Source organism: Cucurbita pepo, chromosome 1 (genome assembly GCF_057944985.1).
Source record: "Cucurbita pepo subsp. pepo isolate OVF chromosome 1, ASM5794498v1, whole genome shotgun sequence".
Taxonomy (NCBI): domain Eukaryota; kingdom Viridiplantae; phylum Streptophyta; class Magnoliopsida; order Cucurbitales; family Cucurbitaceae; genus Cucurbita; species Cucurbita pepo.
Genome location: NC_141798.1, coordinates 5,617,369 through 5,645,026, shown reverse-complemented (window position 1 = coordinate 5,645,026; position 27,658 = coordinate 5,617,369). Strand labels below are relative to the sequence as shown.

The window sequence follows — 27,658 nt, the reverse complement described above, 5'->3', positions numbered from 1 at the left end:
GAGCAATGGTTGGTGCAAGAACTCATCAATTACAAAGTACACATTTTTAATAGAGCTCTATCAAAATCGTTCGCCTAATCTCGACTTCAAATCATGTCACTTTTAACATTCCACAACGTTCTATATAGTGAAAATTCAATTAGTTTGAAACACCAAAATTAGAATTAGAACTAGGCTCAATCAATCCATCCAGTTAAGGCAACCATTGTAAAGTAAATCTCTATGGGTTTTGTTGAATTCAAAGTTCATCACCGCAAGAAACGTCTAAAATTTCAAGTCAAAAGATAACTTCAACGGCAAAAAAGAAAAAATTATAGCCATCTATGGTCATACTTTTCAGCCCTAGAACCATCTAAGAACTTATTCCTAGCACGGATGCCAACCTCCATTGACTAACAGCAATTTCAAAAAGAAATGCAAACATTGACAAACATGCAATTTTAAGATGATAAAATGAATTTAAACTGTTAAATGTCACAAGATGATTCGACACACCGCATCGTCTACGAAACAAACACCGAATCAAAAGAAAATGTAAAAATCTCGACACGTCGCCAAAGAGAGAACTCACTGATTATGCATATTAAGATTCCATGTTAGACTAAGTCTGCTTGAAATATATCTATTTTTGTACATAAACTATTGTGTCATAGCTAGAGTATACACATACCGTTTTAATCGTTTTATACGACGCTAAAGATTCTTCTTATTAACGTTGACAAAGCATTCAATCAGACACCAAATCAACCATAGGAAGTGTTCATCAACAAGGGAGAGATACTTTAAGCAAACAAAAGGGTAGAAAGGCATAGGATTATCAACAGTGATTAAACAGTAGGAGTGACTAACTAATGAGTTAAACAGCGATTTAAAGAGATCAGCACAAAGAATTATGTTTAAGCAAGTGGGTGATAGTGGTTGAAAAAAAAAATTCAACACTCATCTGGATAACCCATCATAGATAACCAAATCAAACCAATCAATTTGGTCACTTTCCAGACATGTTTTACCTAAAACTCTTATCAACTTTACCATTAAAACCGAACGATGACCCAAAGCTCGGCGAGGCTTCCTTTGTCTATTGGGGGCGTTTGTTTCACAAGTTCTTAATGGTTAGACGTGTATAAACGATGTGTCTATGTCGATGAAGATATCCTAACAATGCAGCATATTTCAATGGCATAAAAACATACTCATCAACTATAGTGTTCAAACTAGCAAGACAAACGCCCCTCAAGGGATTTTGATAAATGTTGCTCAAAACTGTCATAATATGCATATTGGAAAAGGAATGATCATAGAAATAGTTGTGAAAGGGAGACAAGCATGTACCTGATCGATGGATATTGGGGCTCCGAACTCATACTTCCACTTGTTCACCTACAACGCTATAGATTCACTGATTCTGACAAAGATGAGAATTAGAAAGAAGAATCCTCATATGATAATACTTAATTCCACCACATAACACAACATTACAAAATAGAAATGAGTTTCAACAAGAAAAGAAGGGAAAAGCAAAATATAAACAAACAAAATCCTACCAGCTCAACTTGATCAAGTTCTCAAAGTTCAAACAAAACTAGCACCTACTTGTCTCTCTCACTCTATTATATCTCTCTTAAAATGGTGGTGGGGCTCTAGGAGGACTCCAAAACACATCATGTGAAGAAACCTGACCATTTGGCACCAAATTTGAAGCCATATTGTAAACGCCCATTGAAGGCTGCTGTTGATCCCCCATGCTCTGAGAAGTTGAATTGTTCTGGCTTGTTCCAGATTTGTCTCCAGCAGCTGCCTCCTCCTCCTCGAGTGGTAGCCGTTCGAATGTAGCGTTGGTGAAAGTGGCAGCGATAACGATGACTGGACCTGTTGCAACGAGGGCACCGACAACAATGCCACCAACAACTTGCCCCTGCCCGCCAGCCAAGTAGACAGTTAACCCAGTAGCTCCCGGTGGAGCTGGGGCAGGCAAAAATGCACCAGAGAGCGACAGTATGTCGAATCGTCCCTGTAGCGTAATAACACCGCTAGGGGCTGCCGGATGCCGGAGAGTGACATTGGCGACGACCCCATTTCCACTGAGAACCGAAACTCCTCGCTGCCGGCGTTGGGCGAAGTTTGAGATGCTTTCGACGATATCGCTGCCGCTGCCGATTTCTAAAACGTGGCTCCGGAGAGCATCGGGGCTCTCTTTCGTGACCACCACTGGCGGCTTCGGCTTGTTTTTGGATCCCGGTGGCCGACCACGTGGACGGCGCGTGCTAGAGCTGGTGCCTGGTTCGGCTCTCTCATGGCTGCCGGAGTTATTCTCTTCATCGACAGCTTCTATGCTTTGCTTTAATGGAGTCGAATAAGGGTTGCTGGTGCTGCTGTCCGTGGTGGTGGGTATGTTTTCAGCCCACCATCGATTAGCCATTTCTTCTTCTATATTTCCTCCTCTTCAAGATTATTAAACACTCTAAAAGAAAACCCAATACAAATTTATACACCGAGGGAATCCAATGGTGGCAAAAGAAGTTTCTATCTTTTTTTCCCCTTTATTCCCCCTTCCCCCACATACACACACACACTCTCTCTCTCTCTCTCTAAATGAATAACGACAAGAGAAAAAACTAGGTAACCCCTTAACGCTGCCTCAGCTTCTTTCTTCTTTCCAACTTGAACAGAACAAAACCCAGATCGGTAACTGCAATAAAATGACCTAGAATCACAACCACTTTACTCGAAGAAACCCTAATCAGATCCAACAGTCGCAAAAAGTAAAGAGACAAAAAACATAAAAACAGAGAGAAGCCCAAATCGGTGAGGGGGGGAAATCAGAGCAGGAAATGGAGAAATTGAAGGGGTGTTGGAAAAGGCATGTTTGTTTTAAGAAGAAGAAGAAGAAGAAGAAGAAAAGGCATCATTTTCAGGATTCAAATGAGGGGGTGCAGACAAAAGGAAAGAAAGCGGGGGGGGTGGGTCTGGAATAAGGGTATAAATACAAAAGAGGGGTGGCCCAGAAATTGTACCTATCTTTAATGTACTCAAAAGGGTCAGAAAAAAATAGTACAAAGATCCCAGGAGGTTCCACTTCTGCTCTCTCAGTGCTGCGGCCGAAGAAGAAGAGGAGGAAGACGAGCGATGGCGTGAGAAGGAGGGGGAGGGGGAGGGGGAGGGGGGGCCGGGTGGGTTTATTGAAGCTTTCAACTTGTACGATAAGATTTTTGACAGAAGTCACTGTTGAATCAGTGCCTGTGAAAGCGGTTTAGCAGAGATGGTTTTTTCCTGTCTCCCACTTGCTGCTGCACTGCTCTGCTCTCCTTACACTCAAGTTGGTTGAATGAAACTAAGGGGCACTCTGTTTCATTTGCTTTTGGGTTTGTGGTTCAGTTCTTGGGCGGCAAGTTAATGGGGGATGGATCTAGGGAGGTAAAGGGTACGTGTAGGGCTGTGATTTGGAGCAGAAGGGGAGGAGGAGGAAGAGGAGGAGGAGGAGGGGGTTGCTTAGGGGAAGCGTGGGCATCGAGGAGCTTACACAGTGTGAGCGTACCGACAAAGGTATTGAAAGAGGCAAAAGGCTCAAGTTTTGGATTGGGGATTGGGGATTATTGGTAAGGGAAGATCACCGCCAAAGACCACAGCTTTTTAACCCGAACAGTCCCCCACCATCACCACCACCACCACCATTCCCCCCTTCCCTCATTTTCGGCCATTTGCCTCTTTCTGGAATGTTTCAGGTTCCACATCATCATCATCATATCTTCTGCGAGACAGAATCTAGGGAATACTTCCCTTCAATTACAAGTATGCCCCCCCCCCCCCCCCCCCCCCCCCCCCCCCCTTCTTGGATAGGATATAGTTTTTATGATTTTATTAGGGGATTCAATTTCTTTTTTCCTTTTTTGTTCTTTGTGTTCTAAGAAATTCAATTGGATACCTATACAAAAAACATGAGAGAGAGAGAAAATTGTAAAATAATTAATAAAAAAATTGTCGATATGGAAAGAAAATTGTTAAAGGTTAAGATAGAGTATAAGGATAATTAGAAGTACAAGAACTGGAATTACTGACCCCACCATCCATTTATGTGGGACTAATTGTTGGGTCAAAACTTTTCTTACTCCTATCAATGGTGTCATCGACCCCATGAAGCATGCTGTTAACAATTTAATTATGGAGAGGATGGAAAAGGGCCAGAAATTACATGTAACCTTCCAAAACCTCACTCATCTTAGACTCAACTCTCTTGAAAGACAGACAAAAGCTTACTTCAACTTCCCGGCGAGATCGGAAATCGGAAGTTGCAGAGGCTGAGCCAAATCATGATGGACGGGAAACGGATGAGAAATCGTTGGGTAAAGTGCAGTCACCAGAATTCTCCCCGTGGTGGCTAAAGTAATTGCCGACGACGACAGTATGCCCCGCTTAATTCTTCATGTTTTTCTTAAGGGAAAATTGGGGGGAAATGAAGAACATCAATTTATCTACTTTCTTGTGATAGGTCATTTTTCCACCCACGTTAATGAATCTCTATTTTAAAAAAAGATAATGCCATTATTTTATAAACTTGGTTCCTATGATTGCTAAGGGAGAGCCGTATTTTGCATTAATATATTTGTCTAATCATATGCATGTGAAAAAAATTGATATGTTTTTTTTTTCTAGTTACAAATGTAACGATGATAATGTTGAGGGAGACAATAAAGAGGTACAATGTCTATTCTCGACTAGTTTATATAGATACATCCACTAGATTCTATTTATCATATATAATTGATGTTAATAACCATTATCTTATCTCAAACAATACTTTTACAACTAAAAGAATGTTCAATGCTCATAGTTTCATTTAATAAGTTAAAGAATGTTTCAAGATAACCGTGGAAGATAGTTACTGCACAAGATATTAAATATTGACTAATCAAATAATTTAACAATTCTTTTATCAATCGTTAGCAAGATATTAAATATTGACTAATCAAAAATTTATATAGTTTTCGAACGTGAAGATTTCATTTTAAACAATTCTAGTGTTAATATTTAATAGAATCAAGTATGATCTACCAATTCAACTAATTTGCAAAATAATTCAGCATATTTGGATGCTGATGCATTCCCGTAGCTTAGGAATGTGAAATTCCAACAAAATGGAAGATGTAATATGGAAATCTGAATTCCTACCTCCTTGATGAACAAGGTTGGATAAAAATAAACCCGAACTTATTCTAACGCCATAAAAATAAAATGTTGACGAAAACGTTCTTTTACCCCACAATTTAAAGTGACAATATCGATGGATAAAAATACGATTTTCTACTCAAAACTTTTTGTTTTTGCTAAGTTATCATCTCTTTTTTTGTTTTTGCTAAGTTATCATCTCTTTGTCCTCCAATGCTGCAAACTTCATCATGCCAAACATAAAACACAATGATCTGATAAAGAAAGTCAATAATGAATAATGATGGTTCCTCCTCATCCATCATATTTTCCTCCTCAATACAACTTATGCCATTTGAAAAAATACCTGAAGTAGCATACTATGTATAACATACCAAGTGGGTACTACTAGCAAACATTTTAATTCTGTACATTACTCAGCAAGGTAATACAAAACATAATAAGTACATGATTCATTCGAGGATGAATGATGATAATACGCCTCCAGAATTCGGAATGTCGACGAAAGAAAAGACAGAAGATTGAAACTTATGGCTATGGTACGTATAACAACACTAACAAACAGCATGGTTTAGAAATGAGCCAATTTAACTCTGGGAACCCTCGATCAGGAATTGCAAAGAGAAGAAACGCCTTTCCAAAAAAGAAGAAAGCCTGGAAGCTGGAAGCTGGAAGTTCATTAAGCGTACCTGGAGGATCTGGAACACGCATTCACTTCATAACCTGCCTCTGATTACAAAGCAAGCTCCAAGTATAGATATGAAGTGAGTGCCCTATCATCCGCTCTGTAAATTTAAGATTATCTGGGTGGATATAGACTAATTCTAGACAAAATTTTTAATCCTGACGGTCAAGTATATGCACAGCGACATCACTTGCAGAAAGAAGCTGAGATTTCCAACTGAACAAACCTACCCTCCAGTTCCAGCACTGTCCGCTGCTACCTTCTCAGCTGAAGAAACAGAGTTTGCTTCACTGGAAGTTGGGCCACCTTTTTCACCCTGACCAAGTAAGCGGTTGGAATCTTGATCGGGGAAAACTTCCGATTGCAACGAGGGAGAAATGTTATTTACATGCAGCCATGTGAGTTCCCACAAGCTATCTCCACCTAGCGCACTCCTCTGAACTAGCACTCCCTTAGTTTTCATAACAAGCACTGTGTTCTTCAGGAGTTCAGGCACTAGCTCCTGAAGCTTCTCGCTTCTTTTTCCCTTGACTTTAGCTTTTGCATACTTTTCCATTCGGCTAAGAACACCAAGCCATAGTTTGCAGAAGGTTGTTAACTGAGAAAGATCCTGGAGCAATAGTAAAAACACTTTGGACAAGAGTTTCATGGCAAGGATCAGCGTCCCTTCCATGTTTCTGTAATCTTTCTGAGAGTGTCCTTGTGCAATTTCCAATAAATCATCAAGCATTGTGAAGATCACAAGATCGAAACACTGTAACCACAAGCCATGTGGAAGGTGGATTTCATCAACGCCTGTCAAGCACTTTTGCAATGACAGCAGAGCCTGGTTTCTAACCTCCTCCCTCTGATCCAAGCAAACTTTTCTCAACCCTTGCACAAGCCTCAGCCACATGTCTCCAATATCTTGCGACATTTTAATGACTTCCTCCTCCCTTGCAGCTTCCTTTCCCTCCCTAGCCCACCGTGCTAAACAATCAACAGATCCAGCCATGAGATCCAATGCACGCAAAGAACGTTCAGCTTGTCCAACACGAGACTCGGAAAATTGCCTTGAAGCATCAATGCAGAGGGTATAATTTGCTGGCAACAGGTGGGCACCGTCAGACACAATGAATAGTAGAGCATCAAATCCTGCCTCAGAGGCCTCTGGATGGCGAGCTGTAATGGAAAGTAGGGATGTTATTGTTCGCCATCCCGATGGAGATCTAATATGAGAAGCATTTGCTTTTACTAGACGGCTGACTTCCTGTGTAATTTGCTCACAGTATGCATCGGCTACCCGAGCATCTAGCTTCAAGACAAGTTGCAGAGACCTCAAAAGTTCATCAGCAAGGTTCTCTTTATAAGGCAGCAAGCGCTGGCAGATCCGGAGAAGTCCAAAAACAGCTTTCTCCACCAGGGCACAAGGCATGACAGTTGACTGCACAATGTTAGATATATGATCATAAACACCCGGCCAAAGAAGCACAATTCTATCTCGGTTATTTAGGGTAATGGCAATCAACAATTCCAGACAGAAGACTGCTGTATCTTCATCCTCTGGAGAACTGTTTCCTTTCTGAGGCCGTCCTGCTGCCCATATGAGTGCTTGTGCCAGCTGTAATAAAGATTCAGCCTGAAGAAACTTGCTCTCCGTAAAAATGCTGTCAATATTGCACTTTTGAATAGTCTGAAGGGTGCGCTGATGAGCAGCAAGCTGTTGTTCGGTAGGCTGTGACCTTGGCTCCTCATTGTCAAGAGATAAGAGCTGACTGAACCGGCCCATCAATCCAGAGGATCTCTTGGGAGTACCAACTGACTGAATATGAGCAGCAGATAAAGAACTTGTAAGAGGCTTTCCATGTCCAGTGTCAGAAGAAAGTTCTGATTCATCAGCTGCATCACTCGCCACACGAGCTGGCAAAAGACCAAGCTTGTGCAATCGTAAGATGCAATCAAGGATATTTCTCCAGCCTGAACGAATGAAGTCACCATACATGTTGGCGATGTTGAAAACTGTCATGGTAGCCATCCTAGCCTTTGTATCATCACCAAAGGCCAGCACAGGCTCCTCAACAGATGATGGGTTCATGAGGGTTGTGAACTTGCAGAGGGACACAACAAGATCGTCAAGTACATCTTCAAGGTGATGACATGCGGAGATTTTTGCAACTGCTAAGAATCCATCAATACATTTTTGATAGACTTCTTCATGTTCTGCATGATCAAATACCACAGATATAGCCGCAATTGTTGACCCTGACATTATAGCAAACATATCACGGTCAAGGTAGGCTTTAGAATCAGACACGATGAATGGAGAGGATTTCTTGGATTTATTCATCAAATCGATCCATCGGCTTGGGGTCATTTCAGGAAAACCATTGCCTTGCTCCGGAATAGTACGAATCTCATTCTTACAGATTGAGTGATACAACTCGGAGAGGAAATCTCTTGGAAGATCATTGCCTCCATTTATGTGCCTGCTGTTCCGAATGAAATCTTCTTCCGTCATCTTCTTTTTCACTTGAACATTGTGCTGATCTGTATTCAGCATTATAAGTGAATAAGAAAGTAGAAGAGCAGCATCCTTATTCACAAGAATTTGAGGTGACTGTTCATAATATCTCTCAGAGAACGCCTCAAGCACCCTTTGTATCTTCTGTGATTCTCCCGGGAGTCTGAAAGTTTCCAAAAATAGCCGCAATGCAGTATCCAAATTCATGTCCTGAAAATCAAAAGTCCCAGCAAATTCATGAAGAACCTGGACGCAAAACTCATCATGATTTCCAAGGAAGTCCCCAACCAGATTTTTATCCAAACCAGCAGTGAACCTGAAAAAGCAGGCTACACTTTTGGGATCAAGTTTATCAGGCAAGAGGTGGGTTCCTTGAAGAAACTCCAGTCCTTTCTTGGGATCACGGTTAAAGTGATCAGCTCCAATCATCAAACGTCTCTTGATGTACTTTTTCCTTCTCACAAATGGAACCCATTGATTAGGATCATTATAGTTTTCACACTTTACCATCCAGAAAGGAGTATATTCCTCAAGGTTCACAGGAGTATTTTCTATGCCAGTTCCATGACCTATCCTCTCTGCCATTCCCTGAATAACGGCAATAAGACCATCCAAAGCAAGGATATGCATTGAAGACAAAGGACAATTAACTGGAAAAGCACTCTTAGACAGAAGATTAGCAAGATCTTCAAAGACATTACTGCAAGTTATGTCACAATCTAAGTTCACATACATCTCCACCATAAATGTTTTCTGCCTGCAGAAATCTACAAGAGCCTCCATGGCAACCTCCTGCTGCTGGTATGAAGCCCCATACCTGGTTTGGACAAGTCTCAAAATCACACATGAAAAGAAGGCCTCAATCTGCAACTTCAGCTCAGTTCGCAGATGGTGGTATAGATTGAGAACAATGCTACAGACCATTGAAAGGATTAGCGAGCTTGTTGACAAACCAAATTGCATAAGGTTTTGAAACAATTCATCTTGGATTAAACTCAATAACCTAGGGTGATGGCGGAAGGACGGGCCACCTAGCTCTATTGCTGAGTTTAGCAATCCCAAGGCAAAAAGAGGAACATCTTCATCAAAAGCCATGGTATTTGATCTACCTCCCAACTCCATATGCTCAACTAGATTTAGCAATGAACAGAGGAAACGAAAAATTTCTACCATGCAGGGGACCCCATAAGGTTCATTCATAAGATGAAGGTCAAATGGAACCGTATCCTTCACATTACCATCCTCAAGTAAATTTTCATCCATCCCAGTTGCCAACGGAGCTGATGAAGAATTAGAGTCAAAATTGTTGGATGACGATTGACCATCAAATTCATGGCCCAAGTTTCCATTCTCCAACAGTCTGCTTCCAAGCACATAGTCATCATTAGACCCCCTACCAGCCTGAACAAGAGAACATGTTTCATGAATCAATTTAACAATTTTGTGCGAATTTTTGCCGAAGAGCAACTTAACAATTTCAATATAACATAATATGAAAACCAATATATATAAACACACAAACGTGTTTGAAAACATGTTTTAAAAGGCTAAAGGTGCTGTCCAGGCTTTATATCTAAAAGAAGTGATCAGCCTCATTCTAAACATAAAATATATTAATAAAAACATAAAAAAAGATGCAAAACCATGTATTGTGGACAAAATGATGATTGTTATATCAACTAAAAAAAAAAAAAAAAAAAAAAAATATGTATCCATCAACTTTCACTTCTTAGACTAAAATTCTAAGGCTCATTCTCCACAAGCATCATCATCAGTGTGACTAATAGGATTAACATACTCTTTAACATTTGCCTCCAATGTTTTTTAGTTACAGTGACAGGTGGAGTTTCTATTTTGAAGAATAGGCAATAGACTGATTTTATTGTTCTACATATTCCATGAGGTATAAGCACTTTAAACCTTAGTGTGTTCTCATGGAGGTATAAGCCGATTGGATACTTGAGCTGAGATAAAAAAAAATTGAGCTTGATTGTGAACCAAGAAATACAGAAGAAATGTAGCTATCAAAAAATACAGAGAAGAAATTAGTACCTCCTGCTTGCTGGAACTATTGCCATTGACCAATGCGTGTTCTGTGGTACTGATTTCTGACAGATGTGAAAAGGTACACCTGACAAGCTCATAAACTGTGTGGCGAGCTATCCGCTGCAATAGCTCACCCTTTGTGGCTGCCTGATGCACTATGCGGAAACAAGTATTAACAATGGTGCAGACATGCTGATTGCTCAACATAATGGATGCCTTATTTTTCATACAAGCAAGAAGAACCTGAAGTATTTTCATCAGGACCATTTCTTCTGATGCAGGATCTGTTAACTCAAATCTACAACAGCTAACAGCATCAACTATCAAGTGAACAGAATCTCCAGCGTTAACAGTATTTTGATCAATCATGTCAAGAGTTAAAATCTTGTACACAGAAGATAAAGCAACCCCAGTAATAGGTGCTCCAGTTTCATCCGATCGAATTACATCTAAAAATGGTTGAAGATACACAGCAGGGTTGATTGTATGCCATGGATGCTGCCATGTATATATCTGCTTTCTTAGTGACTTCAGTGATTGAATTAAGGAGTGTTCCAATTGATCATCACCTGACATATATCGACCTCCCCATCTTACATTTCTTCTCATAACTGCCAATACAGCACCAATTTCAGAATTAATCATGCAAGCTAAAGCAGTTTTATTCGTATACGTGACATCACACTCCTCAGGTTCTTCCTCGATTGCATTGATTCCAGTTTGCAGCTTCAGGCGCCCCATCTTTGGAAACGTTCCCTTCACAGTACTAACGTTTACTAAGTACTGTGAGAAGATTGAACAGAAACCTTGCTAATGTGCACAATCACTGCTTACATGGAGAAGAGAAACATATTTATTAGCAATTGTAAATTCAATGAGCTCGACGGCTAAAAGTTGGCATGAGAATTCTAGCTAAAACTTTACCAAAAAGAAAGGTGCACTAGCACAGTTCCAAATAGAAAATTTCCCTAATCAATTTTAATAATGAAAAAAAAAGCTAGATAACCCTCCAACGGTAAATTCTAGGTTCCACTAATTGAATGAATAATAGATACCGTGGATTTTGTAAGTTCATTATAATGAGGAATTCATCCCGCAAACCACATCCCACGAAGACTCATGGGAGCAATCATGCTAGGGGACAGCTCATTCCAAGGAAGTAGTTGTCTAAAACTGTTTTTTGTTGTTTATATCAGGAATTTCATTATTTTACCTATTTTTTTAGGTAAAAAACTGAGCTTTCATTGAGAGAAATGAAAGAATTTACAAAGGAACTAAACAAAAAGCCTGCAAAAGGAATTCTCAACTAGTTACAAGAACGAACTCTAATCCAAAAGAATTATACCAAGCTTATAATTTTACAAGAAGACCAGCTAACAGATGCCATAAAGACGCTCTAAACCTCACAACCTCACACACCTCCTCTCGAGACCTCTCCAAATCTCTAAAAATTCTACTATTCCTCTCAAGCCACATGCCCCATAAAATAGCTAAAGATATATTGCAGGAAAGGTTCAAAGCATGAAGGAATATTCTGGCCCCAATTTTTTTTTTTTTTTTTTTCTAGGAATAAGAGAAGGTATAAAAGCATTGAAAATGCCTTGCCCATCAACTTATCAGTGGATTAGCAAGCTCCACACACCTGAAGACATTGTAGAAGTAATATATTTACATAGGCCATCCAAACTATTTAATAAGGAATATTTCTCTCTGTGTGCCATTCGTGGAGATTGAAGCAAGCAAGGGGATGAGCCAGAGTGGGGATGAGAAGATTGCAAAGAAATGTTACTAAAGAAATAGGCAACAAAAGCTACTTATTTCATCGGAAACTTCACTGAAAAAATTATCATTTACACTAGTACAAAGTGCATTGGTTCCAATAACTGCTACACTGTCGTTTACCGTAATTGTAGTCCTCTAGTCCATGGCTGGATAAAACTTTGAAATACGAACCTTCGTTTTCGCTCTCCAATATTCATATTTCAAATTCAGAACGGGAACAGTTTATAGAGTACGAATCTCGTTTCTACAACGAGGAAAAGGGTACTCAATCTTGTATTTGGATCCAAATTCCCCACAATTTCGAGAAACCCAACAAATGCTACCTAAAGCGCACTGAATTATATCTCGTCAAAGAGAAAACATCAAATTACATCCGCGTCGATTGGGGGCGGGGCGTAGTTCTAAATAAAATACAGTACGTTATAGTAACTTCCTAATCAACCAAACAAACGGTATAAGGGAAAAAATGTAAATCCAACTCGTTCACTCTAGGGACATAGATATGCAAGAAAATGCGTATATACAAATGAAACACAAAAATGGTGGCCGAAGATCTAAAAAGCAATGAATTACCTGAGATGCGAAGAGGAGCAAAGCCGGTCAACATAGGCAGGAGCAAAACCAGAGATCTAGGGAGAGATTAAAGAGCTTCATTTTTTGGGAGTGCGCACTCGATCTGCCATCCATGGCCTTGGTGCAAATCACAACGAAAAATGCCTAGTAAACAAGAAATCTTGCATAAACTACGAATCATCAAACTGAAAACGGATCCACGGGAAACTAGAATTACCTAGATCAGAACAAATTCGAAAACAAAATGATAAAGAGGCGGCGTCGGAATAGGCAGGGCCAGAACGGCGGTCCGTTTTAGCGCCTACGACAGTGCAACTGGAGGAGGGAGGGGGAATTGTGAAGAAGGAAAGAGAGATTTTGAGAGAGAAAGGAAAGTGTAGTACTTGGAATATGAATTTACATTTTATTTTTATTTTTGCATTGAATTTACTCCTTCAATATTTTTAAAAGTCTTTATTATATATTATTATTATAACTTGTAACTAGGTAAAAATAAATAAATAAATAAAATAGTTCATCCTATTATCAATTTTTTTATGCAATAAAAATTTATTGACGGAATTCTCCTTGTAATGGTTTTAAATAGTTTTAACATTTTTTATCTTATTTTATTTTGTTTCCTTCCAATTTCTATACGGTAGTTTTTCATATTTTTTAAATACGAGTTTTTAATTAAATTCTAAAAATAAAAATAATGGTAACAAAACAAAAAAAATTTATGGTTGGGAGTAATGTATTAACTTAATTTTCAATATTCTAAAATTTCAACTAATTTAATAATACTTAGTAGACGATTGAGTTGTGATGATTGATGGCATGCATAGTCGAGTCTCCAAATTAAATTATTGGTAATTTTGAGGTGTGGTTTTCACTTATTTATTTTAATATTTTTTAAGATTCAAGCAAGTATAATTAAGTCAGTGATTCAAACGAAATTATAGAGTATTTGTATCTCACAAGTCATAAAAAATGAATATTGTAATAAAGCAGATCGAGAGGATATTATCTAGACTGTCTCAATATTCAAAATCGTACCACCAAAGCTGAAAATCGTACAACCAAAGCTGAGTATCCAAAGGAACGTCTATCACATTATTGTTTGGATGTATAGAACTATCTTTGAATGAATTATTTTATATTAGTGTTTTGTGATTTTTAGTTTAAATTTCTTAAAATAAGGTGTGAATTAAATTATATATGATTTGGGTTGAGTTTATTTTTAATTTTATATTTTTTAAACCTATGCTCCCACAAAGGAAAAGAAAGCGAAGAATATGTTCCTGAAAATCAATACAGCATTGACAAATAAATGGGAGATAAATTCGTCTTGGGATTTACAATTTGTGATTGGAAACAGCAAGATTTAGAGCTAATCCAAATTCAAAGATGGCGGAGGCAGGCGTCAGTTCCGGAAATGCCCGATGGTCTCTCAAGGGCTTCACAGCGCTCGTCACCGGCGGCACTCGTGGAATCGGGTCTGCTAAATTTCTAACTCTATTTCCTCTGAAATCCTCTTTCTGAGTTTGAATTTGGATTCTCTTCTGCTCTGTGTGCGATTTTGTGTGTGTTTTATAGTCGCGCTGTGGTGGAGGAACTAGCCGGTTTAGGCGCGTCGGTCCACACCTGTTCCCGGAACGAACTGGAGCTCAACCAGTGCTTGAAGGAATGGGAGGGCAAAGGCTTTGTGGTCAGTGGTTCGGTTTGCGATGCTTCTTCGAGAACGCAGAGAGAGAGGCTCGTACAGGAAGTGGCGTCTGCTTTCAATGGCACCCTCAATATTCTGGTCAGTAATAGTATGCTTCTGCCCATTTTGATTTTAGAGAAGCCATTTGCTAACAGTGTTGAAATTGGGTGTTGTTTGGTGCATGGCTTTGGGTTGGGAATTGAAGCCCTTATATCACTTACATTTTTACATTTCAATGCCATTCTAATTCTGCATGTACGTTAGTTTGGACGCTATGAAAGAAAACACAGATCTAATATATTAATATGTTGATGGCTTGAACTCCATGAAAGATAACAAAAATGGCAGCAAAGTGAGACAAACTTTAGACCTTGACCGAAATGATGAATTGAAACCACTGAAAAGTGATATAAAGTAAGTCATTATAGGCAGGTGCTATAATTTTTCCATACTTGACGTCCACGAAATATTCAGTGCATTGCAATCAAACAATTGAAACTAGGAACAAGAAAGCCTTCTATTGACCTCAAGTGATTCAAACCCTCCATTTTGAAAGCAAGAACATCTCGTTGTTGGCTCCACAATGAAAAACATAATTCTAAGGAAGTTGCCTTCCAGGAATTCTAAACCTACTAGATATTGTTCTCTTTGGACTTTCCTTTTTAGATTTCGCTTCAAGGTTTTTAAAACGCATATGCTAGGGAGAGGTTTCCACACCCTTATAAAGAATGTTTTGTTCTCCTTTCCAACCGACGGGGGATCTTACCGTATTTTAGTGTAGGTAAATAATGTGGGAACAAACATCAGGAAGCCAAGTATTGAGTACAGTCTGGAAGAATTTTCGACATTGATGACTACGAACTTTGAATCAGTATTTCATCTATCCCAACTTGCTCATCCTCTTTTAAAAGCTTCTGGAAATGGAAGTATTGTGTTTGTTTCTTCGGTTGGTGGTCTCGTGAGCATTGGAAGTGGATCCATCTATGCAGCCTCTAAATGTGAGTTGCTATTGTAGAATTGTAGCTTATTTTCCTTCGTACGTTCTGAGAAGCTCAAAACTGTTCTTCTTTTTTATTTTCTACTCTCAGCTGCAATGAATCAACTGACCAAAAATCTTGCTTGTGAATGGGCCAAGGACAATATCAGGAGCAACACTGTTGCACCCTGGTATACCAATACCCCCCTTGTAGAAAAGGTAATATTTTCAACAACTCCTGCCAGATAATTCACTCATATTAGTTTATTTTTTGCTCTCGTATCCTCTTTCTGTCTCCTCGTTTGATTCCTTCTTGTCATTAGACTGACTGACCAAGGCATGAGGCGCTCTGTCATTAATCTCAGTATCTGGGATGCTTTTAATCTGATGCATCTTTCTGTGAAATCTCTATGAATGTCAAATTGATTAATTGAGTCACCTCGGCAAAATATGACTTGGTAACTGTTGTTCAAGCTTGAAAACATATGGTTAATTAATGGCATTATTCTTTCTGTCTTTCTTGTTTATCACGCTTCTGTTTTTGTGCCTTTTTTTTTCCTGATTGAAGGCTGCCCATGTAAAAAAAAAAAAAAAAACATGCCCTTTCGAGCGGGTATGAGGATATGAATCTTAGTGTGCACAAACACGCAATTCCATATTTTTAATAGTGTACATTTTGATCCTCAAATTTATTTGTACCAACATCTAGTGACGTAACATTTTGCAATTCTATATCTTTGAGTCCAACATCTTTCCATCTTTAGAACTGAAGAACACTGTTGTACAATCTATAGAACAAATTCTGTTCAAATAACCTGGTCTGAGATTGTCCATCTTTGTTGCATGTTTTTGTTTTTTCAGTTCAACCCCAAAACCTGTTGAATGTTAACTAATAACAATGGTTATTATCATTGTAGTTGCTTGATAATAAGACGTTCGTGGACAAGGTAGTCTCTCGAACTCCACTTGGGCGAATAGGGGAATCAAATGAAGTGTCCTCGTTGGTGGCATTCCTTTGCATGCCTGCTGCATCTTACATCACTGGACAGATTATTTCTGTTGATGGAGGGTTCACTGCCAATGGATTTGAGTCTGGTATGAGACTAGACAGCTTGTGAAACATGCTTCTGCTTCTTACATCACTGGGCAGACTAATTCCATAATAATCTTTTATGCTTATCATGTTTTTCTCAACTCTTTCAAGTTTTATGTAAACTCTATGTAATAATTCTAAATAATTTAATGTGCACAATATTGAACTAAAAAAATAATTTTAAAAGTTTTATTTTAGGGTCTTATGCACCATGTAAATATACTCTAAAAATTTATTGAGAAAATGTTAATACATGCTATATATATATATATTTTTTTTTTTATAAAAAATTAACAATAAACAATCGATAGGGACTTAAGATTTGATATAATTACAAATACTAAAATTTGATATTTTAAAGTACAAAAAGTACACAAGAACGGACTAAATTGACATTTTAACCTAAACAAATTATAACGGGAAAACATGAGAAATGTACTACAAAAAAAATTATTAAAAAAGATTGAATGAGGATTGAATGTGTTTCTGATGCTTGACTTGGTGTATGATCAATTGTTTACAATCTATAGTTCGTTCTCCAATTTGCAGTCAAGCTGCAGTGATGCTATGCCATCTACCTTCTTCTAAACTTCAAAAACAACCCACTATGGCACCAAATCTACGCTTTCATATGCTGTACCATCTGACGGCGCCAACCAAATGAAGACCAGCGGTTGTGTGCCAAAGCATACATTAATTTGATGCTTTCTTCATCTCTGTAGGTGGGAAATTAGCCTGTGTTTACTCTCCACTTGCTTCTCATTTTCAGTAATGAGCTAAAGGACTTGTACTTAACTCAGCACATCCTGCAATTTTCGCGTACGAATCGGGCGTTTTTCACCAACCAGTATCCTATAGCTCGCATGAGGCCCCTCAGATGTATGACGCAGGGCAACATGCCAACCCATTGCCTTTCCGATGGCTTGAAGCTCATCCATGACAGCAATAGTATCACGAATGTATACATGGCCCCCAGGCCTTAAGATCCGTTCCATCTCGAGCATGATTGTTGACATATTGCATCTGATATCAGTAATTAAAGAGAGAAGGAAGTAAGCAACAGAGTATAAAATGCGAGGAATCACGTCGGCTATGGCACCGATCTATACCCATAAGGTGTACCTTTTCATTTCGGATGAAAAAAGACCAGCTGCATGCAATAGATCATATGTTCTTGGGTATGTATCGAAAGGTTCGCACCTGATAGATACATCACAGAGAAGCTGTCAAACAGCTTGCATTCATTTTCCTATCTATATCTCGGATTAACATACAGGAAGATTTATGTAATTCATTTATCTAAATTGACTTGACCATCAAACTACCACTCTGTTAATGTAGTTTGAGAGTCTCCTATGGTAAATATATAGAATATTGTTTGAGCAGTTTTACCAATCATGAAGAACTCCGAGAAGTCCACGGTCATATATAACGGGTAAGGTGTTCGGTCCACTCACGGGGACGACATTCATCACCCACGAATCCAGTTTATTATCAATTAAAGCTGCAGCAAACCTGCCAAATGACAAAAATAAAGAGTAAATAATGGGAAGATAGAAGGATCCAGCTAGATGTTTGTATACTAACCCTCCAAATCCAGCTCTCATGTCCATTACATTCCTTAGTCTTATCTTCTTCCAATGTAATACACGCACATAGCTTTCTATAATTTCATTCCAATATTTAGATTCGGCCCTGAAGAGCTCATTTCTAGAAATATAGGCATCATATTGAATGCTCTGAAGCCTATCTGGAGGAGAATGTAAGCGTGCAGGCCATGTCGTGACGTTTCTTCCAAAACCATTTTCTGGCAGTCTGGTAATGCAAGGCTTCAGATCCACATACCTTAACATGACCAAATGTAGAAAATCCAACAATTAGAAACAAAGTTGTAAGAAAAGTCTTGAACTGTTCTTTTACCCGCTTGTTCAGAACTTACTTGACATACAATATAAATTAAGCATACAAGTGCACTGAGAACTGATCATTTGAGACTTTTTTATGGGTTTGTTTCAAACAAAACGCAACGTTTCTCGAAAAAGAAGTATACAGTTTGAAAAGAAAGCAGCAAACTGGATTTCTAATAAACTGGGCTGCACTTTCTATTTAGTGAAGAAAAATAAATGTATATTCACCCACGCAACTACCGTATCATCAAAACAAATGAGAATAAAGTATGCATACCAAACTTTATCTGGATCATCATCTACATCACAAAGTGGAGGCTTAACTCCTGAATCACGGCTAAGATAGCAGCTGTTATTCATTGGCTTTTTCCATATTGCTATATACCCATCCTTTTTCACAAACTCCCAGCAGAGACGAGTGGTGAGGTTAATCATCTCTGGTAAGATAAAAAATGAGAGTTGTATTTAATATGGAAAGTTTTGAAGACAAAATCATAAGACCTATAATACTTATAGACCAGAATATGATAGCCATTAAATAGATGGTGGAACAGAGATGTCAAATATAACTACCCAAGCGAACTGCTAGCAAATATTGTCATCTTTGGGTTTTCCCTCAATGTTTTTAAAATGCATCTGCTAAGGAGAGGTTTCCACACCCTTATAAGAAATGTTTCGTTATCCTCTCGAATCCAACCAATGTGGGATCTCACAATCTACCCCCTTGGGGCCAGCGTCCTCGCTAACACACCACCCGATCTCTGGCTCTAATACTATTTATAACAGTCCAAACCCACTGCTAGCAAATATTGTCCTCTTTGGGCTTTCTCTTCTCGACTTCCCCTCAAGATTTTTAAAACGTGTCTGCTAGAGAGAGGTATCCACACCCTTAAGAGAGGTATCCACACCCTTATAAAGAATGCTTCGTTCTCCTCTCCAACCAATGTGGGATCTCACATCAAATCACCTTACCAACTATCTATATTTCTTATATTGTCATACCAATTTTCTGGAGTTCAGTAGATAGAAACACAAAACAATAATTGAGAGCCAGATTAAACAAACTAGCCAATTACTTTGATGAAGACGAACGGAAAGAGATAAATCGGCTGCAAACGAGGATATAAAAAGACTTCACAAAGTCATTGCAGAACTTGACGACTCTGACTAACCAAAGGCATTAAGTTGGAAGAAATAGCCAACGGATACTAAAGAGCCATAGACAGACCTTCCCACTGCCGCTCCAAGGCTTCTTCATGCTTGTAAACAGGCTGTGCTGCCCAAGCAAAGTATCCTCCCGCCCTTAGCATTCTGTCAACCTCCAGCAACAGAACTCCATCTTAAAGCCAGAAGATTTAAAGAAAAGTTGACAATCAGAAGACCTTACAAACAAGAATTCTTCATTGAAAGATGTAACTATACTATTTAATAGATTGGATCAATAAATCTTCAATAGAAAACATAACATGAATAAACAGACGTTGATAAAGAGGAGTGATGAGAGGATCATACCATCACGAGTCCAATTAATTCTACATCTAGAGCAATGTATCAAGTCAAAAGCTTGACTTGGATACAGTAAACGGCGAGTAGAAAATGCTGCAACCATTGCAGGAACACCACGTTCAAGAGCAAATTGAATCTGGTTCTCATGAACATCTTTGGGAGCAATGGACATTGTTACTACATTCCGTGATAGCAGGTAGGCACCAAAACTCGCAACACCGCACCCAATATCCAAAACCACTCGTGTATGGCTACCAAAAGCAACATCAGGAACAATCTATACAACAGACAAGAAGTTAATCATTAGAAAAGAAAAATAACCCAAGAGCTACGTTCAAAGTGCAGCAATTGTCTATTGATTTACCTTAGAGATATGATCCAAGTACTCAGTTGCCCCATGAATGAATTGTGTACCACCTCCAGGGAACCTAAATTTATCTTTGTCCCGGGAAATCCAGTTTTGACCGCCTTTGTCTTCAACCAAACGGGTATGAGGAACATTGCGGAACCACACCTACAACATAGTAAGTTCCAGCTATTAAAACCTTGGGAGACAGTACTATTAAAAGTGACTTGAAATCTTCTACTCTCCACTTCAAGAAAAAAAGAAGTGAAACATAGAATCTGGGTATCAAAGAAACTGTGCAAAAATGAAAATTATAAACTCAAGGTTCTTTAAACAAACCAGTCAACGTTTATGAGCATAAACTATTAAAACTGATGGAAGATCATAAAATAAAATAATATAGCAATTAATAGGAAGCATGAAATACAGCCTGCAGGGATACCAGAACATCATTTTTAATAATATAACAGCAGAGCAGCTTACCAATTCAACTAGAATAATGTCGCTCAATGACACAAGTCATTTTAATATGAGAATAAGCTTCAAGTTATAATACAGATTAGATGAAATCTATGTACTGCACAAAACAATACCTCATCACGACTCCTGGGCCAGGGAATGGGTGTCCGGTATCCTTTCGGTGCTGGAACTAAGCAGTTCAATCCCTCACCAACACCAGGGCAATGGCGCTCGAACTTTTCCCCCTTTTCCGTCGACTTCAGCTTCTTAATGGCAGCCACATTATCCAAGCAAGGTATGTACTCCCCCATGTTCTGCGGGCAAAAAGCAAACTTCTTGATCGTAATCTTGATAGGGCCACTATTATCCGTCCCATTCTCGATCTCATTCTCCCAATTCTCCGTAAACTCGAGATCTAAATTTCCCACCTCAAACTCGTCAGCCATAGTTCCATTCTCGTTCACGATACCAAATCTGTGCAATGAATTAGATGGCCGAGGTGGCGGAGGTGGCGGAGAAGGAAGCGGCGGCGGAGGAGGAGGGGATGAACTGAGAATCGGAGATGGGGTCGGGGCCGGGGCCGGGGCAGAAGAAAGGGCTTTCTCCGGAGCTGCACGGGTTAGATTCTGCTCGATCAGAGAAGAAACATTGAAGGGGTTGTCGTGATTAGGCGACATTGACACTGAAGGAGGAGAATATCGAGTTTCAGTGAAGAAGATGAGCTGTGGGTACCCATCAGACCAATGCTTGCCCAGATAAAAGAAAGAGAGCGATAATAGAATGAAGGCAGAGATCTTGAAGATCGATGGGTTCTTCAGTGAATCGAAATTAGAGAAAGGATTCATTCTCGTTCACACACCCAAATGGGCAAACGAGAACGTGAACGGAAAACAGAAAACTGAAGAGATGGGGTTCTCCTTATTCACTGAAACAACCGGAATTACAGAGCTACAGACTCTCCTTTCACCGGCCAACAGTTGCAAGCTTCCGACCGGCAAGGCTTTCGCGGAAAGAAAGAAAGGGCGCTGAGAATTACCCGCCACAACTCTGAGGGTTGCAAAGAAATTGAAGATGGTTAGAAGAAAAAGCTTCAAGAGTGAAAACGGCGACTTTGGCCGATCGTGACTCGGATCCCAACCGTGTTTTATTCAGCTATCTCAGTAGGTAATTGACAGAAATAGCACAAAATATTTGATTTTATATAAAGATCACATTTTTAAGAAATTTGTTCTCATAAATTCTAAAATATTTTGTACAATTCCTTACCAATTGTCCCATCCCAATGCCCTTCCTTTTCCTTTTTCTCTTTCTATTTTTTAATACTCAACTAAGAAAAAGTTTTTGATCATTGAATTACATATAAAATAATTAAAATTTTATATTTTTCTTTTCGTTTCTTTTTAAAAATTTTAACTTAAATTATAAAATTTGTTTAGAAGTTTAAGCAATGCATATTGGTTGCCTTCATACTCACTTCAAAATATTTTCATCCAACATCCAAATATTATCAACAAGTGATAATTATATGGTACAACATCAAGGTTCTTCAAGTCACCGGTTGAAGTTATCTATCACTTTTGAACAGAAATACACCATTTTTAAGAGCCTAAAACAGTTGAATCCTAGAGAAAGTGGAGCTCTTTCTTCTAGTTCTAAATTATGAACAGATATCAGTATTTATAGTATAGGATTTCTTCCTAATACCCTCCAACCATTAAAGAATGAATGAGTAGATACATGAATGTACATGCATATGGATGAAAGCTATTGTCTATGCATTTACAAATGAACCTACCATTTTGAAAGGAGCAGCAGCAGCAGCTAAATAACAAAATTTAGCAGAGGCCACGAATTTATGTGGGCGATTCAGCCAAAAGAAGGGTGTGCCACCATCCACAGGAAACGTTTTTCGGAGTGCAATTCTCCATCGGGACTTCAACGGGAATGTTACGGTCGATTACGTCGCCCAAACCTAGCTGCATTGTGTAAATGGAGACTTCTAAGATCCTCAATACCAGATCTGATCTTGGCGAACAACTTATAAACATGCATTTAGACAGAAACCACAAAATATACCTGGCCATACTTGTTCCATCCCCAGCAGAACACTTTCCCATCCTCTAGAGATTGGAGAAACAAGAATGTCGGAACGAATATCGCATAAAAATGTGTATCAACCAATCAAATGTATTCAATATAGTGCACAAAGTTGAGGACAGTCCAAATATATCATATTTCTTTAGTAGTTCTTGGCCAATGAAAAAGCAAATATCGTACTCTTTGGGTTTCCCTGTTGGGCTTCCATTCAAGATTTTAAAACACGTTTGCTAAGAAGAGATTTCCACACCCTTATAAACAATGTTTAGTTCCCCTCTCCAATAGACGTGGGACCCCCCCAATCCACCTCCTTTAGGGTTCAGCCTCCTCGCTGGCATGTCGCCCGGTGTCTGGCTCTGATACCATTTGTAACAGCCCAAGCTCACCGCTAGCAAATATTGTCCTCTTTAGACTTTCCCTTTCGGGCTTCCCCTTAAGGTTTTCAGAACGTGTCTGCTAGGGAGAGATTTTCACACCCTTATAAAAAATGCTTACCCTCTCCAACCCCAACCGATGTGGGATCTCACATATATTTTCCTTTTTTTACCTTTCTTTTTACTAGAATATTTGTCGATGACCACTTTTTAGTTTTCGTCTCGGCCTAAATCTTAGCTTTGAACTCTGATACCATCATTCTTCATGATTTGTCTCATTTATACTTAAGAGTACAGACAATTGAACTTTTTCATCTCTGTAAATTGAAGGCTGGATCTTGTGAATCAGAAAAATGGAAGCCATGTGTAAGAAGATAATGAAGTACCTGATACTATAGCACTATGACGAGCCCCACATGATACAACCTTTGCATTTACATTTTCCACACTTGGTGCGTCTACAAGTCTTGGAAGTGTCTGCATATATGATTGAAAACATCAATTACTTTTTTCTACTTAAGATCGCATACTATCGTAGTACTATAATCAATTATGATATGGCATGTTAAGGCAAGCATCGACTACGAAAGCATATACCTCAGATTGACCACCACCCGTTCCTAACTGCCCGAATTGATTACCGCCAAATGAATATACATCACCGTTGGAGGATATACAGACCGTATGCCACAGTCCAGCAGCGACACTCTTGATCTGGATACCGAGTAATGAGGATACACATGTTGGACTTAACTCATCATCTGTACATCCTTGCCCACACTGTAAGACATAGATTAAGCCAAGAATATAGCAGCAGCACAAGAAATAGAGATAAAGTATGGGAAAAGGAACAGAAAGATTTATCTCTTTTTGATTGAACTTGATCTTGATCTACATCTACATATCTTTTTCTCCACCATTTTCTACTTTACCTACAGATTGGTTCTGAAGATTGGTCAATTGTCAATATAGTAACTTCAAATCATGTTGGGTTGTAGGAAGGATCAAACTGTTTAACTCAAATTTGTTGGCCTCACATCATACATACAACGAAGCAATAGGAGCTTTCAGTTAAATGGATTATCTTCCAACCAATTTGTTCTAAATCAAACGTTCCAATATCACAGGAATGCATGTTTCGTCATTCAACGGGGTTAATCAGAAGAGGGGGAAGAATAAGATGACACAAAAAGCATTTAGATGGAAAAGGAAAAATATTCCAAGAATATATTCATTGAGGTCCACCATCACTTGAAAACGATTGGATGGTGAACAACCAGCACAAGAAAGATGCCCAAGTGTTGACTAATTGCAGATTCCTGGTGAAAACCATTAACAAACGAATGCAATAAAAGGTATGCAAAAAATGATAACAAGTAAGAAAATGGAATGTGTTAGAACGTTGGGGAAGAGATACTTAGAATGAACGAAAATGAAGCACGTGTTAAAATGACACGATAAATTCACCTGTCCGTACAGTCCCCAACCAAATGTTAGCAGTGCCCCCGCATCTGTGTCGTAAAAGATGAGAGGAATATCAAATATGTGAAGTCTATAACTTCAAGTGGACACAACATGAAAAACACAGAGGTATAGACTAATCAAACACCAATATTTCATTACAATACGGAAATTGATGCATAAAACATGATCTCTGAGGTCTAGAAAAACATTATCTCAATGTTCTAAAGGTGCAAGTTCTTGCAGTCGAAATTACAAGTACAGATTAAAGTTTATGCACCCACTATTATATTAGGAGAACAAACATCACAAACCTGTAACTGCTGCACTATGACGCCCTCCACAAGCAATTCCCTTCACATAGCTTCCAGGAATTCTACTACCCTGACCCTCTAAGCTTGCACTTCCTCGAGCGAGAGCTGTAGGTCTATCTTTGCCAAAAGAAGACGACTCAATGCAAGGTATAGGATGTGGAGAGGAAACCATACGTATGTGGGAGCCCAAACCTAGCTGTCCTTCTCCACCATAGCCCCACCCCCAGACTTGTCCCATATCTGAAACTTTGAAGACATTAGGGTGCATTATATGTTATATCAAACTGACCAGCCAAGTCTTGCAAAGGCAATAGGCTAGAAATCTCAAAATTGGGAACAAGTGGGCAATATCAATACTTTATATATCAGAATTACCTGACAATGCGAGTGTATGACGGCCTCCTGCAGAAACAGAGGCTATTCTTACACCAGGATTAAGAGTTACCAGACAGGGAAGTGCAGAGAGAGTGTCATCACTTGCTGACGAACTTTCATCTGCAAGTTTTGCTGATGAAACCCTTCTCCTCTTTGAACTTTCTGTGCCACCACCTCTAGCTTCAATATTGGAAAAAACAGCACCAGTAGATCGTGAAGCTTGTAAGTGAGAGCTCACTGACACAAAGAACATGAAAAGTCAGAGAGAAAAACTTTGAAAACCCTCTTATCATATTTAAATTCGTGCAGTACATTGATCTATCACGGACGCTGACTGCCTCTCTAATACATCCCTTTCATAGCCAATCCCAACAGACAGATCACCAAAGATCTTCCCAGAAGGAACACATTCTTTCCATCCCCATGTGAAGACTTCTCCTCTGTCTGCACATAAACCAGATTAATTGGCATTACAATATTCCTAGTGTATCTCACTCTTCAAAAATCTCTGATTAAGCAAAAAGACTCAAAAGAGAAGAAATGGTTTACCTGTAATGGCAGCACAATGGGCCCAACCTGCGGCTGCTTTTACTATAGAAGTTTCGGTTGGAAGAGGAAAAGGCTCTGGAGTTTCCTTGAGAAGAAAATTGAAATATGGCGACAGGTGAGTTCATTAAGAAATGAAAGTAAAATCATTGTAATTCAATGAACATTGTGTATGGCTTATACCCCATGCTTCCCAGACGTCACATAGCTTTGACCAAGATCATCTGTTGAGCCCCATGTTATGAGTTTTCCAGATGCTGGGTAAATGAGGAAAACATAAGACTAAATATCAAATAAAAGAAAGAATTGCATTGGAGAAACTATATAATCCAATATCAGCAATCATTGAAGACAATAAACATTAGGATCATTAGTTAAATGAAATGTTGAGTAAATAATAAAACCCAAAATGTAATCAATAGAACTAAAAAGATCAAGTACTGAAAAGACATTCAGAGGTACGGTTTTCAAACTTTTTTTTATTTAAAGAAAAAAAACCTCCCTAGAACTAACATCCACTTCCTCGCTCCATTAAACAAATTTTCAGCCAGAAAAAAAGCACACCCCATAACATAATAGACTTGCATTCACCAAATCAACAAAATCCAGTTATGCAAGAATTCAAGAACCCACAAACTTCCAACTGAAAACATCAAAACCAGGATACAAACCCAGAAGAAGAGCAAAAAACAAACCCATAAAAGAATCACAAAACAAGTTCCAAAGAAAAATCACCAGAAATGGCCACGGCGAACCCGCAACCTCCACCGCAAACATCCTTCCAAGCGTGCCCATCAGTGCCATCCTTACCTGGAAGCCGAACTGCCACAGGAGACAGCAACGGAGACCTCTGCGGCAAAGCTCCAGGAAGATACCCCCACATATACACAAGCTTCTGCTCCTTGACATCCTCTTCCATTTGCACGATCTCTTCTTCGCCTCTGTTCCCCTCGCCATTCATATCGATTTACCGTCCAAAGAAGGAAAATTTAAAAAGACCCACCAAAGAACAGGCGCTAATTTCTTTCGGAGTCTCAGATTTTCGTGCGGTTTCTATGCAAACAGAGATTAATTCCAACTAGTGTTTGGTGGACTTGGGAAGTGATACGGAAGAAGGGAAAAAAAATGCCCTAAGGTTCAGACATTAAAAAAAGGGCAACGTATCATTTTCAGGGGAATGGGGAGTGCCACGTTGGATGCTTACGTGACACTTTGACATGTGGCAATATCTGAGCCATCAGATCCCTGGACGATTTCTAGCCAGGAGTTACCAGGAAGTTTCTGGAAGGACGACGTTTTAAAGCCCCTTTCTTTTTTCTCCAACTTTCATAGGCTACGTTTTGGGCTGTGACGTGGCAGGTTCTCACCCTTCCACGTGTTGAAAATGTGCTCGAAGTCCAATCATTAAACCAGACCCCTTTTGAGTACCTACACACGTCATCTGTGGTCCCCTGCCCGTCAGCCTGAGTTGGTTGCCATGTGGGGTCCTGTCTATTTGTAACAATTGCTGAGACTGTAAATGTCACAATATTAATTTTAAATTTTAAAAAAGTTATTGTGATGTTTACGAGTTTTCATTTGAAAATTGATTAAAGCAGTATTTTTTTAAATTGGAAAATTAGTTAGTATGAAATTGAAAGTGCATCTTTCTATTAAGTGAATTGAATAATTTATGAAATCCAAACTAGTACGTGGACTCGAAACCTAGTGGAAGCTATGAACCTCAATATCACATCACTCCTTATCAACATCCTCCATTTTGATTTCACAA

General features: G+C 39.0%; 5 protein-coding genes across 9 annotated transcripts; 1 reads left to right on the top strand and 4 right to left on the bottom strand.

Moving 5' to 3' along the window:
- Positions 1-1,421: 1,421 nt before the first annotated feature.
- Positions 1,422-3,795, bottom strand: LOC111798270 (AT-hook motif nuclear-localized protein 15-like). The gene is made up of 2 exons (XM_023681322.2): positions 3,015-3,795; positions 1,422-2,689 (listed from the first exon to the last, which is right to left on the bottom strand). The coding sequence occupies exon 2, from the start codon at positions 2,417-2,419 to the stop codon at positions 1,622-1,624; it is 798 nt and encodes a 265-aa protein (XP_023537090.1). The 5' UTR covers positions 2,420-2,689; positions 3,015-3,795; the 3' UTR covers positions 1,422-1,621.
- A 1,623-nt stretch (positions 3,796-5,418) lies between these two features.
- GN (sec7 domain-containing protein) lies at positions 5,419-13,126 on the bottom strand. Of its 3 annotated transcripts, none has more exons than XM_023681302.2 (4): positions 12,967-13,126; positions 12,750-12,893; positions 10,401-11,220; positions 5,419-9,749 (listed from the first exon to the last, which is right to left on the bottom strand). In XM_023681302.2, exons 3-4 carry the CDS (start codon positions 11,133-11,135, stop codon positions 6,075-6,077), a joined length of 4,410 nt encoding a protein of 1,469 aa, XP_023537070.2. In that variant the 5' UTR covers positions 11,136-11,220; positions 12,750-12,893; positions 12,967-13,126; the 3' UTR covers positions 5,419-6,074. The 3 variants fall into 3 exon arrangements, with proteins under 3 accessions (XP_023537070.2, XP_086983474.1, XP_023537080.2); XM_087127348.1 differs by having other exon boundaries at positions 10,401-11,160; XM_023681312.2 differs by having other exon boundaries at positions 12,750-12,866.
- A 914-nt stretch (positions 13,127-14,040) lies between these two features.
- LOC111806075 (NAD(P)-binding Rossmann-fold superfamily protein) lies at positions 14,041-16,705 on the top strand. Its single transcript, XM_023691427.2, has 5 exons — positions 14,041-14,224; positions 14,325-14,532; positions 15,215-15,431; positions 15,522-15,628; positions 16,327-16,705. Exons 1-5 carry the CDS (start codon positions 14,136-14,138, stop codon positions 16,525-16,527), a joined length of 822 nt encoding a protein of 273 aa, XP_023547195.2. The 5' UTR covers positions 14,041-14,135; the 3' UTR covers positions 16,528-16,705.
- A 109-nt stretch (positions 16,706-16,814) lies between these two features.
- LOC111806034 (putative methyltransferase PMT11) lies at positions 16,815-21,566 on the bottom strand. Its single transcript, XM_023691371.2, has 9 exons — positions 20,855-21,566; positions 20,280-20,429; positions 19,922-20,192; positions 19,638-19,748; positions 18,687-18,846; positions 18,090-18,347; positions 17,895-18,017; positions 17,625-17,702; positions 16,815-17,525 (listed from the first exon to the last, which is right to left on the bottom strand). The coding sequence occupies exons 1-9, from the start codon at positions 21,563-21,565 to the stop codon at positions 17,294-17,296; spliced, it is 2,094 nt and encodes a 697-aa protein (XP_023547139.2). The 5' UTR covers position 21,566; the 3' UTR covers positions 16,815-17,293.
- Positions 21,567-21,628: 62 nt separating this feature from the next.
- On the bottom strand, positions 21,629-27,032 carry LOC111806041 (ultraviolet-B receptor UVR8). 3 transcript variants are annotated; one of them, XM_023691382.2, is made up of 12 exons: positions 26,623-27,031; positions 26,071-26,144; positions 25,891-25,975; positions 25,654-25,785; positions 25,342-25,578; positions 24,967-25,212; positions 24,659-24,702; positions 23,789-23,971; positions 23,578-23,668; positions 22,797-22,840; positions 22,516-22,696; positions 21,629-21,767 (listed from the first exon to the last, which is right to left on the bottom strand). In XM_023691382.2, exons 1-11 carry the CDS (start codon positions 26,846-26,848, stop codon positions 22,574-22,576), a joined length of 1,485 nt encoding a protein of 494 aa, XP_023547150.2. In that variant the 5' UTR covers positions 26,849-27,031; the 3' UTR covers positions 21,629-21,767; positions 22,516-22,573. The 3 variants fall into 3 exon arrangements, with proteins under 3 accessions (XP_023547150.2, XP_023547166.2, XP_086983999.1); XM_023691398.2 differs by having other exon boundaries at positions 24,967-25,206; positions 26,623-27,030; XM_087127873.1 differs by lacking the exons at positions 21,629-21,767; positions 22,797-22,840 and having other exon boundaries at positions 22,195-22,696; positions 26,623-27,032.
- Between the last annotated feature and the right edge of the window lie 626 nt (positions 27,033-27,658).